Below are 12,652 nucleotides of genomic sequence, written 5' to 3' on the forward strand. Positions count from 1 at the left end.
GACTCACAAACAGCTTGTTGGCAATAGAAACTACCAAGGATGTGAATCCATTGCAGAAGAAGACCATATAAAATTATGTAGCCTTGCAGTTGCCACTGAGGTATTAACAAGCAGCCAGAGGCCACAACGTGTTCATTATGTTTGAAGTATAGCTCAAGCAAATGCCACAAGAAACATAAAACTCGATTTTTTCACCACTAGAGTACCAGAGTTTAGGTTAGACCATCCAAATCCTTTTAAATGAAATACATGCTGTGGTACTTCCACCCTGACTTAACAGCCCAGGAGTGCTGACATGTCCAAGGAAGTAGATCTCCCAAGCCACCATCAGTCCCAATTCACAACAGCTTCCTTCTCTCTACAAATACCACTGTTTGAAATGCCTGGCATACAGCGCCACTTACTCCAGAGAACACTGATCACCTTCCTCTTTCATTAAACTATATTTCAATTAAAAAAAAACCCAAACAAAACCCACAACCCTGAAGCAACATGCAGTCCTCAAATCTTCCCTGACCAGAGGGAATCAAAGAAACTCTGGAGGTTTTTTTTAACTTTCAAGTTGCTGCTGAAGAAGATAGCGGGACACTGCTGAACTTAGCATTTTATTAGCAGATAGAAGATTTAGGTCTTAACCTCACACCTGGAATTAATGCAAGCCTCAATAAAACTTCTAGTTTTCTAGTAGCTATCCTTCCCTCCTTTCCTAAAGAGAGTAACAGTTCAGCTTTAAAGAAAGAAAAGAAAAAGCACCAAAACAATGGCAAAAAAAAAAACCACCAAAAAGCCAACTAAACCCAATTCAAACTTCATGAAAAGTTTTAGCAAAATAAGATATACATTGCAATACTCCCTTTAAAGCTTCCATTACCACTTTTAATTAAAAGGCTCCACCAAGTTTTATGTAGTTTCTCATACTCTGTCACAGAACTTGCAGCTATGAGCCACCAATCTCCTTCTATGGTTATGAAAAGTCTGTACTGTACGGTATTTCCAAAAAAGTAACAGATATTGACTCTATTGCACAAAGACAGCCTCCTCAGAAGGAGTAATGGTCCCCGGCACGCTCTGCTCTTTCATGGTTACATGGAAAGCTTCTCAGAACAATCGCTGCTGTTTACAGATGCTGACACGTCACAGGAAGACTATAAACCAGCTGAAACAACAATACAAAACAAGCTATGTACGTGGCTTCTGTGAATTAGAATCCATATCTAAGGCACCCCATCATACCAAGAGGCGTAGGTTTTTATATACACTCACTCAAAACTTCCAAATGTGAAGCTTCTATGTGGCTCTCAGGAGTAACTACATGTAAAACCAAGAATAATTCACTTTGAGAAACAGTTTAAAAGCACTGTTTCTGTCCAGAAAAATTAATAAGCTTTTGGACTGAATCATCAACTTCAGTCTTCAAAACTACTCCCACATCTAATAAAACTGGACTGAGAATTCCAGCTAGAAACAACTCACCCATCTCTCCTCCTCTGGGTGCAGGTATCACCCCTCCCAACACCCTGCTTTTTTCTAGATAAAGCTTTTGGCAGCTCACACTCACCTATTCAGCATTCATTAAAGAAACACACTGTGCTATTCATTCCTCTATGCCCTGTCCACTGGTACAATGGAAAGAGAGACAAGATCACAAGCAAGGTGTGCAGAAGCCCATCCCTCCTTATCACTGCTGTACTTGCAGATGGACATAATGATTAAAAAGTGACCCGAACACTCTGCGCCACTGAGAGCAGAAGGAACAATGGGATGCTCCTAAAGTAAGTAAATAAACACCTCTCTGCAGCAGTTCAGAGAGTAAGCATGCCCCCAGCAAAAGGTAGGAAGTTCTCTTGCTTAAGAGGAATACAGACCCTTCCTCTCTTACGTAGTGGAAATGAAACAGCCACCATGGACTTACAGGTGACCACCATTACAGAGAGTTTCTGCCTGCTGGCTCTTGAGCTGCATGCTGTCCAAGAGTAACTCCAAAGCTGCCTGCTCCAAGCTGTGCTGCCATGGTGGCTGCAGCAGCACACCAAGTCCCCAGGCTTTGCAGAGCCTAACACTGCCAGCATGCCCCAAAACCCAGCTACATTCTCACTTCCACAACAAGAGCCTCAAAAAACCATAATTCTTGTTTCCCCTGCTCCTATCCTTTGGCTCTCAGGCAGACACAATACATCTCTTACAGCCCTCTGATACACCAACATTTTGATACACAGGTCAGAAAGTCTGCCTTCCTTGTGCCTGCAGACATCAAGGGCTTAAGGCTCATTCGGGATAAGGGAAGAACTTTCTTACAGAGCAGGCATACACTATGTTAAGATGCATAAAAGATGCCAAAAAATTCCGTGAATCTACTAAAAAATGGTTAACCTGCATTTACATCCATGGTACTCATCTTTGCAACATACCACTCATTTTCCACTATCTCAGAAGTTTTAGACTCCTCCTCCTGCTGCCCCCAGAAGCTGTGCAGAAGTTTTGGATTTAACACTGCAGAGTACTTAAGAAAGTGATAAGCAATGACAAGAAATGACCTGCAGACACAACTGAGTCTGGATGAAATACCAGAACCTGACCCTTACCAAGCCTGCAGGTGAACTTTCAGAAGCCCCACTCTGACATCAGAGATTCACGTAGACACTTAGGAATCTGCTGCTGTGGGGCATCCTACATTAACTGGGGTTAAACCTTTAGAGTAAAGGACTTAAACTTCAAAACTAACACAGAACATATTGCATCATTCCACAGCAGCATGATGAGCAAGGTCAAACTGAACTATGAAAAGTTACCCCTCCAAAAGTCTTATTACAGAATGCATGTCAAGAGCTAAACTACTGGAGCAAAATATTTTCTATCTAACACTAAATATTTAACAAAACAAAATATATTGTGGCAGAACTGCTTTACTAATCATAATTACTAGAACTACTTTATTAACCATAAAACTTTGCATTACTAAGTTCTTGTCTGTGCAGAAACACAACAGTAAAAAACATAATTCACTCATATAAACTGGAAGCTGGTAGGACATTCATAACACTGACTTCCTTATTGCTTCTGTAAGGTTCAAGATTAGCAATAAGTTGCAGTGAAGTTTGAAAACTGAGGAGTAATATTAAAAACACTTGACAAAAATCTGTCATGAATTAAAGTTGGAAAAATTATCCCCTTGCTAACCTTTAAAGCTGTCAAGTGTAAGATGCAAATGTTTTCTGGATATATATCATCACTTGTCAGCGAACTATTTTGCTAGCAGTGTCAGAAACTTTCAGCTTCCCCAATTTTAGAAAGCAAATCCCATAATGGTATGTTACTGTGTGAATTTTAAGATAACATTTACCCTATCATCTTCTCCATATGCAAGTATTTGATATGCTGTATCAAGAAGGAATTGATTCAGCATCCATCTCTCTTCTGAAGTTACATGGCTACACTGAAATTCCCCAAACCTTGCCTCAATATTCCATTCTCTGTCCTTTTTCTGTTCCATGTATGGCTTTGTAGGTAAAGGCTGTTAAGTCATCTCTGCTCTCTAAAATAACTAGACCAAGCCAACAAACACACATGATTTTATCTGGACGAGTCACGAAACTTGCTTTGCTAAACACATGCTCATTTCTACAAAATTCTGTGCCAAAAGGGAACAATACAGAGGTTAATACTCTAGATATCTAATCAACAGCAAAGTAATTTAGAAGCTGCAATTCAAGAACCACATCTCACAAATAACATCAAGATCATACTTGCATTCAGCTGTCCATTTTTAAGCCCAGTTCAACCCTGGTATTCTCTGCAGACTACCCAGTTACAGACACTAAGGTGAACATTTACTATTCCACTCTTCAGATGAACTGTATCAACTCTCTAAAACATAAGCCTTCTCAGTTCTTCCTGGCTAGCATGATAAACTCAACTCAACACGGAGTTCTTGAAAAAAAAGTTGTTCCATTTTCTGAAATAAACCAAGAACAATACCAAAGCCCAAACCCACCAAAAACTCACATAAAAAAACTCCAAAACAACCAAACCCCAAAATAAGTCAGTTGTATAAAATACCACACTTAAATCAAGCTGTACACAAGCTACATCTATTTTGTTCTCCAATATTTATGGTTATTTTCTTGAGTTAAATTGGGGAAAATTGGAAAAAAAAAAATGTAATTTCTGCAGAAAGGTAAAGGATAAAGGGCACTTGTGCAGAATTCACCTGCTTGAAGAATAATGTTGAGTTCATGACAAGTTTACCTGAAGGCGACTGGACCTAAAGGATTTTTTTTTTAGAAGTGGTGGTCTTTAAATGGGACTTCATAATTAGTTTCAAAATCATCTAATAAATAATATTTTAAAAAGGAAAGGATTCAAGAAAACAAAGTCATAAGTTTGCGGAGCAGTTATCTGCTTTCTGTATGTACATATTTCTGTATTTAGAAACATAGAATGGGTTAAAAGCGTACCAGCACGCATCTAAGCTGACTTCTTTCCCAATGACACTGTTTACAGAATGGCATACATATTTCAGTTTTCCTTTAAAAAAATCCTAGAAGAACTTATTGAAAAGATAGATTTTGTTAAATAAAGGTCCTACCTAATACATGTTACTGGAAGTGTTCTAGCTTTTTCTCACCACAACAATCAGTCTAGGTCAATCGTTCCCTTACCCTGTTTGTACCCTATTTCATGCCACACCACTCTTGCCTCATTCCATGCCTGGAAATGCCCTCTTTTTATTCTAATTCTTTTTGAGCTTCTCCATCAATCTCCCTGCTCCCCTACCCCCCTACTCAGACAAGAAAACATCACTTAAAAACCTGATTCTGTAGTGTATCCACCTAAACCACACACAAAGCCTTGCAGCAAAAGAGAAGTATCTCTAATTGAGTCATCTTTTTGGGTTTGCCTACTTACTATGTGATTCAGATTCATCCTTCCTTCTCCTTCATACAACAGGAAGCCTGTGATGAAACTAAGATGCTTTCAGAAACAAAGCCTGGCACTACAAAACACTGTGAAGAAAGAAAGACTTAATATAACTTTCAAGCTGAAGCCAGAGGTCTGGGAAAAGCTGAGACACGCTGCTTCTAACAGTAAGGTAGCGGAGCTCCCTCTATTGAATTAGCTGCCAATATCTCTTCAAAGTTTACAAGATGCCAGCTATGGTCAGAATCAATGTTCTGTTAAAAGCTCAACACCTTCCAGCCTGGACAGCTGGGACACACCCACCAGGTACACTGTATGCAAGAGAGAGCTGAGGGAAGAAACAGCCACCACACAGAGCTCCTGACACATGCCAAAATGTGACTGCCTGCCAGGGCTCCAGCCCTGGGGACTTCTGCTATCCTTGGTTGCTATTTGAGAGTTTTCCCTCAGGTCCAAAATTGCTGTGACCAAAATCCATGATTAACAATGCCAGGAGGGACTACAGATGGTGCTACCACAGCACAAAACGCAACTCATGAATGCAGTTCAAGCATTTGAAGTTTTTCTTCACAACAGGGGTTAACTATACAGAGTATAACCTAACAGAAAACAGACTGCTGAAATACTCATTAAATCACCGAATGCACTTCTTGCTTCTTATCAAGGCAAAAGCGTAATATTTCCATTGCTATTGAAAGCACTTCAAATGCTTCCTAACCAAACGATACAGAACTGTTCTAACCCCTTATAACCTCTAAAAATCATACCCTGAAACTGAAGGCACTCTGTCTTGCTCTCTCCACTGTTTTATCACTTTCTCCCTTTTTTTTACCTCCCAAAAGAGGCATATTTCTTATCAACAATAAATATACCAGTTCAGTAGAAGAAGCAGTCGTTCTAGTAAGTAAATATTTATTTGTGTTACTGGAGACTTATATGCATGATAACAAATGCAACTTGATCTTAAGCTAGGCAGATCTTCCTCAAAAGAGTCACCACTTTGGAGCAGTAGATTAACTTCCACTCTTGTAAGACTAGTTGCAATTCAAACCATCCTCAATAAAACCCACTAGGGGAGAACAAAACAAAACCAGAGAAGAAAAAAGGAAGAAACTTGATCTGATACTGCCAGAATACTGGACTGTCAGAATAATAGGTGTACTGCAATCTCCTCTCTAAATGATGAGATTCATTTTCAAACATATTAGAGGCAGAAATGTACAGCCTCCTTTAATATTCCTCCTGTTCCCATTAAAGAAAATATACCAAGATAAAGAACATGTAGGTCAAAGCCTTGTCTTCTGGGAAGATAACAGTCAACAATTTCAAATCAAGGGGAGTTGTTAATATTCAGTTTTTCCTGGAAAAATCACGTTCTACTTGAGTCAATTCTAATTATCACCCTACAGCATTTACAGTTCTTTAAGAGTCTCTCATTTGAGCATCAGTGCATGGAAGCGTAACTATTTTTTTTGAAGGCAGAGGAACTTGAGAGAAATTAGCATATTGCAACAGGTCCTCATTTCTTTTACAAATGTGGCCTTGCAGTTTACATGCATTTTCTAATAAAAAATGACTGTATTACGAGAGGAAAAAGGTATACACAGTCAACTCAGAAGAACTTTGAGTAGCACTGAAGAGAGAGTCTGAAAAGTGTGGTTTTTAGACAAAAACCATAGCTCTCAAAAACCAATACATAAAGTATCAGAGCAGGCAGAACTAAATAAGACCATACTAAGAAACCATACTATTAGTGATGTGAAAAAAAAAGAATTTCCACAATCAGCATGGTATTTAAAAACCCACAAACCTCCCATGTGTGAAGCAGCAGTGGAACAAGCACTGCAGACCAGACCTTGAGCCAGTTTATCTGTGATCATCATGTAGTGCAGGTCACAACAAGGGGAAACAGAATATTGATCATCCAGTGTTAGGAGATCCAATTACAAATGACAGCCCCTACAAAATAAGCACATTCAGTCTCTCAAGTAACGCTGTATCTCAAAGTATTGACGCTAAATTGGCTCAGTGGGTTAGAGCAAGATCAATCCCGGTACGGGTCATTCACTTAAAAGTTGAACTCGATGACCCTTGTGGGTCCCTTCCAACTCAGAATATTTTGTGATTTCTGTGATTTCCAAGTATACACAGACAGGTCTGGCTCCTCTGTAGTTGGTTTCCTATTCAGTGATCTGCTTTTGTTTCACTCAAGCAGTCCAAAACCACTTCGGAAAAAAAAAAAATAGCTCTCCAGAAAGTCCTGTGGTAGGAACCTAAGAAAAGCCCACGGTGGTGTGATGTGGTATGACCAGCCAACACATTAAAGCTATTGCTGCTACAGTAATGCTTGTTTATATATGGTGCAGAAGGACCTCATATGAAATCAGATATGATGTCATAGAAATCTGCAATGAGCACTCTCATAGTTTAAGACTATCAACCACACTACAGAAGCAGCATTTTTTCAAGAAAATAGAGAAGACAGTTTTATCCAGATCACATAGATCTAATTTGCATTACGTAAACCACTTAATGCTATTTTCTTTATTTTCCCCTTTATGTGTCATCTTGCGTAAATATTTAGAGATTCTGTTCCCCCTGTTTCTACGTCAAAAAATTAGCTTAACTTCTACAAAGAAAGATGGAACTATTTTACTCTGGGATTTCATATTAACATTCTAGGTCACTTTCAGGAAAGAGAATGGATGGTAATGTAAGGAAGGGCATCACTCTTACAAAGGTTGAAAAGTGAAAATCTTGGAATTAAACATGACTTGCAACAGACCTATTTATTTCATGAACATAACAATATGTATTTTCTTCCATAAAAATTACTGGGCTGATAATTCAGGGATTTACAGACCTGGATGATTTCTGTTGTTGCCCTCTGCCTTCTGAGTGCTAGAAACCCAACAGAGGAAGGGAGAGCACAAGAAAAATAGTTTATGTTGGAAGACTTCTCTACCAAAAGAAAAAAATATTAACATATCAAGCACTTCCCAAAGCAACTGATTTAATAATTTGTAACTTACTTAATGAGTCTGGCTTTGCTACCTTTGTATTGGACCACAGACACACGGCATACCTAAACATACACATGGTGCAGATGTTTCCTGACTTCGGTTTTGGAAAACCCATGTGAACTTCAGATCCTAATACAGAAATCCAGTTTCTCTAGCTCAAAGTCATACCAGATATACCAGGGAAAAAACATCGTCAGGAGTGAGAATACAGTGAGTGTCACATGAATAAGATTACACATTTCAGTCTCACTACCCTTATGCAATACAGCAAGTCTAGTAATAAAATATAGTATGAGAGACTCTGAGCTTCATTGTTCATAATTCAACAGAAAGCAGGGGGAGGGGGAAGCTGTACAAAGGTCATCATTAGCTCCTGATTAAGAGTTCACTTTCTTTTCACATACAGCCATTTCCTCTAGAAAAGTATGAGATTATATATAATTGGTCTTCTCACTTAGTCTGACCTAGAGTTAGTTTCCTGGTACTAAATGTGGACTTTTTTATTTTTTTTTAAGATAGGTATCTTTCTTTCTAGGCTGATAATTCTGTGACAAAACAAACTCAAATTTTATTATAAGGAACCCCAGTCCATATTGAATATTGCTGGAGATGTTTACACCTGAGACACATAAAATTTTAATACGTTTTTAATAGCTTATCTATTGCTTTCCATATCCAAACCTCAAATGGAACTCCCAAAACCCAACCACCATGATAGAGTAATACATCCAGAATTTTTTGTAGATGACAGCAAACTAGCTATCATCTAAAATAGCTGAGATAGCAAGGAGAAAGAAATGGGAAAACTACAATAATATCAAGACCTTTTTATAGGTGTTTTTATATTTATGTATCTTTTATATTCCTCAGAATAAACAGAGAACTAGAGGCTTAAATCTACTACTGGGCTTTCCAGGCATTTTCAGTACTGCAGGGAAAGTTTCTAAGTTGAGGTGGGGCTGGTTTCTACCCATATATGCTTACAGTCAGCCTGAGCTTCTCCTTGAGGGAGCAAGGAACGAATGAAGAACAGAAAGAACAAGCTAAATGGTTTTGCTGCCAACCTATTTAGCTGGACAAGTCCCATCTTTTAATTCAACCCTTCAACACAACCCTTGAGATAATGCATTTTATGGTTTCACATTTTCTTCAACAGGAAAATGTAGACAGCCACACAATCAGCAAGATTGTTTTGTATTTACTGGAATAAATCTCTCCACAGGGTCCAAGTCTTGCTAGTTAGAAGCTGAGGTGCTTATCCCTCTGGATACTACACAAGCCTTTAAGATTTCATAAAATGGACAATCTTTCCTGAAGCCTTCCTCTACATCACAGCAACCATTATTCTTTGTAAGCTGTGCCACCGAGACTGATATTTATTATATCCTACAGTAATTATACACTGTATTTGACAAAGCAAAAGCCTAGCAGCACAGACTGACATACTGCTTAGAGTTCCAATATTGCTTTTGATTCTGTTCAGACCTTTCTTACTATTCTAATTGAAATTACAGATTCAACAGCCTTATTTTATTGCTGTAGCTCGTTTTCTTCTTAGAGCTTGTAAAAACCAAACATGAATACACCTAGTGAAAAAGGTCTGTTCTTATCCTCCGTGTCGATGAGAACATGCTGCCCGTAAATGGTTAACTGGAGAGCACGTAACAACCAGGTAGGGGCCAGGAATGAAAAACCACCAACTCCAACACTTCTGCAAACCTCCGCTGTTGCAAAGGCAGGCACACAGAGGCAAAGCCATTTCTTAAAGCAATACAAAATTTTACCACAGGCTGACGCTCTTTCTACAAGAATAATGAGACGGTCTCCACGCTGAATGCAGAACTCACTTCACAGCTTTTCCCTCAGACTTCACTTTCACGCTCAATATTTACAAAACAAAGCCTACAAACACCTCATGGCCAAAATATTCCCAGAACAATTAGGGTATTTAGCACTTTCTGCGCCTTCCTAGCTCCCTAACGCCTCGAGAGCGCTTTTTACGGAGCGGGGAGGGAAAGAGAAGTTGCCAGCGCGAACCCGACCCGCGGGAGCAGCCTCAGCCACGCAGCGCTGTCCCAGCCCGCTGCCCGCGGAGGGGGAGCCCGGCTGCGGGGCTGCTCCCGCCGCACCCGCTGCCCGCGGGCACCGCGCCCGCCGCATTCCCCGGGCGCCCACCGGCAAAGCGAAGGCGGCGGGAGCCGCCGGCCCCCGGGCAGCCGGGCACGGCCACGGGCGGCACCGAAGGCGAGGAGGGCATAAGAGGCTGAACCGCCTAAGTTGGAGGCGGCTCGCTGTGCCTGGAAGTGAAACTGGCGCGGCGCCGAAGCTCGGTTCCCCCTCCCGCGGGGGCAGCGCCCGCCGCCCCTGCTCGCCCGGTGCCCGGTGACAACGCCCCGGAGGAACCCCACCGCCGCTTCCCACGGGGAAAGGTGAGACAGTCACCTCCCGCCGCCCCTCGGTCCCCCTTCACCACTGGGGCAGCTCCTGCCTCTCCCGCCGGAGAGACGGCACCGACCGGCCGCCCTCGGCCGCCTTCCCCGAGGACAGGAGGGCACCGCTCCCCTCCGAGGCGGAGCGGGATGCGACGGGCACCGCCGGGCAGGAGCGACCCCCGGCGCGCGGCCGCGCAGGGACCCCGCGGAGGGTGTCGGGGCGCTGCGGGGAAGGGCGGGCGGCCCCGCCGGCGGCAGCGAGCGGCGGGCGGGCATCGCCACCTGCGCCCCGGCCTCCCCTCCGACAAGTTACGCGCGGCCGGGACGGCGCGGCCGCCCCTTCCCGGCTCCCGCAAGCGGGCGGGCGGGCGGTGCGGCGCTCACCTGGCGGCAGGCAGAGAGCAGCGAGCAGGAGGCAGAGCAGGGGCGGCGGCAGCGGGCGGCGGCGGCAGGAGGCGCAGGCGGCGGCGGCGGGGGGCTCCATCATCCCGCCTGCCCGCGGCGGGACCGGGAGGCAGCGGCGGAGCGGGGCGGCGCGCCCGCGGGGGCTCTTCCCTCTCGCAGCGGAGCGGGGCGGCGACTTCTCCCTCTGCGAGGCCGGGAAGCGGCGGCGGCGGCTTTCCCCCGGCGGCGGGAGGAGCGGTAACTTCCCGGGCGCGGGCGGCGGGGCGGCTGCTCTCCCTCTCGGCGCGCAGCGAGGAGCGACTCCGCACCGGAGCAGGTGGCGGCTTCCTTCTGGCAGCCGAGCGGCGCTCCAGGACTGAGCGCTGCGGCGGGAGAGGCGGAGCCGGGCGGCAGCGGCGGCGGCGCTGGCCCGGCCCCCCCTTTCCCCGCCCCCCGCCGTCCCGGCACACGGGCGGGGTGGGGGAGCCCCCCGGGCAGCCCCGGCCGGCCGCGCCGCGGGGTTGCAGCCGCCCGTACTCGCGGGGATGTGCCCTCCGTGCCGCCGGGATGTGTCCGCCGCCCCACCGCGGGATGCGCCGCTGTCAGCGCGGCCCCTTGGGCGAAGAGCGGCGTCGTGAAAGCCGGGGGGTCTCGGCGGCGGGGCTGGGGGCCGTGCGGGGCAAGCCGACCCCCCCTTCACCTACCCTTGCTTTGCCTTGCGTGGTCTGTTTTCTGGTGCTGTGCCCACCGTGCGTGTGGGATGCCAGTACTTCAAATCCAGAACTAAAAATGTAATAATAATGGCAGTGCCCGTTCTGCTGTGTCTATTAGAAACCTGATGGGTCCTCCTCATAACCAAAATGAAAAAAAAAAAAAAAAGGGAAGCAAAAAAAGATAACAATCAGTTTAATCTGATTTAATTAGTATAGCAGAGGGTTGAGTAAAGGGAAGGGAGCTCACAACGCTTAGAAGAAATGTGCTGCAGGTTGAAGGAGGGATCCTTTGTCACTTGTGGAAGTCGGCTGCCCTAAAGGTCAAAAAGATTCCTCGTCAAAGTAATGTAATCCAGAAGCAGCGCTTTCATGCACAGTACTCTATTCTCCTCCTGTTTCGGTCTGAGTAAGCAGTGTTGTTTCACAGAGAGGGAAATAAGCACCCTGAAGTCACACAGCAAGTTTCTGAGCTAGCAGTACAGCGTGATCAACATGTAGCCCACGCTGTCATGTGAAGTAAGACTGATGTCCAAAATCTAAAAATATGAATAATGCACATCGTGTGGTCTCTAGAGGGACTTTCTAGTAGTGAAATCCAGAGTGTCAAGTGCTTTATCTCACTTCACCATGTGATAATATGAATTCTTGGACGGGAACTTCCCCAAAAGTCCCAGAAATCAAAGACAAACTTAACCAGTGTGTCATGCAAATATATTTACTATTCTCAAAACAATTTTCATGATGGCTAGCAACTAAGAATACTTAACCATTACTGTGATGCAGAGTAGGTTTAGAATAACACACCCTGTTGTATTTGAGTATCATGCTTGTTTTCTGTAAAGTGGAGTAAGGATATTTCACTTTTAGAACTTTAAGTCTGAAGTGTTGTCTTCACTTCAAAAAGTCCTTCTGTTCTTCCACATTATTATTATCTTTCTTATTGTGTAAGGCATGCTATACAATCAGTTTTAAAAATATTTTACTTTCTAGGCTTGCTGCTCAGCAGAGATCTGTCATCCTTTGTTTTCTCACAAGATTTCTCTCAATGGGCATATTACTAAGCAGATTAAAAAAAAATATTACTTTTAAGATCAATAGTCTTTTTCTTTTCCTGTTGAAGCCAATTAGTATTCCCCATTCATTGTTTTTTTGCTTGCATGTTTTAAAGCAGTATGGTACTCAT

The 12,652-nt window shown here is 43.7% G+C and overlaps 1 protein-coding gene across 3 annotated transcripts in view; it reads right to left on the reverse strand.

The window, feature by feature from the left end:
• The window catches only part of ALCAM (activated leukocyte cell adhesion molecule), a 119,405-nt gene extending 107,969 nt beyond the window's left edge, over positions 1–11,436 (reverse strand). Inside the window, exon 1 of one of the 3 annotated variants that reach the window (XM_064644180.1) lies at positions 10,757–11,436. In XM_064644180.1, the coding sequence (XP_064500250.1) occupies positions 10,757–10,859 (103 nt within the window). In that variant the 5' untranslated portion in view covers positions 10,860–11,436. The remainder of the gene's footprint in view (positions 1–10,756) is intronic. The other 2 variants (XM_064644181.1, XM_064644183.1) reach the window with 2 other exon arrangements.
• Between the last annotated feature and the right edge of the window lie 1,216 nt (positions 11,437–12,652).

This window comes from Pseudopipra pipra, chromosome 2, assembly GCF_036250125.1.
Source record: "Pseudopipra pipra isolate bDixPip1 chromosome 2, bDixPip1.hap1, whole genome shotgun sequence".
NCBI lineage: Eukaryota > Metazoa > Chordata > Aves > Passeriformes > Pipridae > Pseudopipra > Pseudopipra pipra.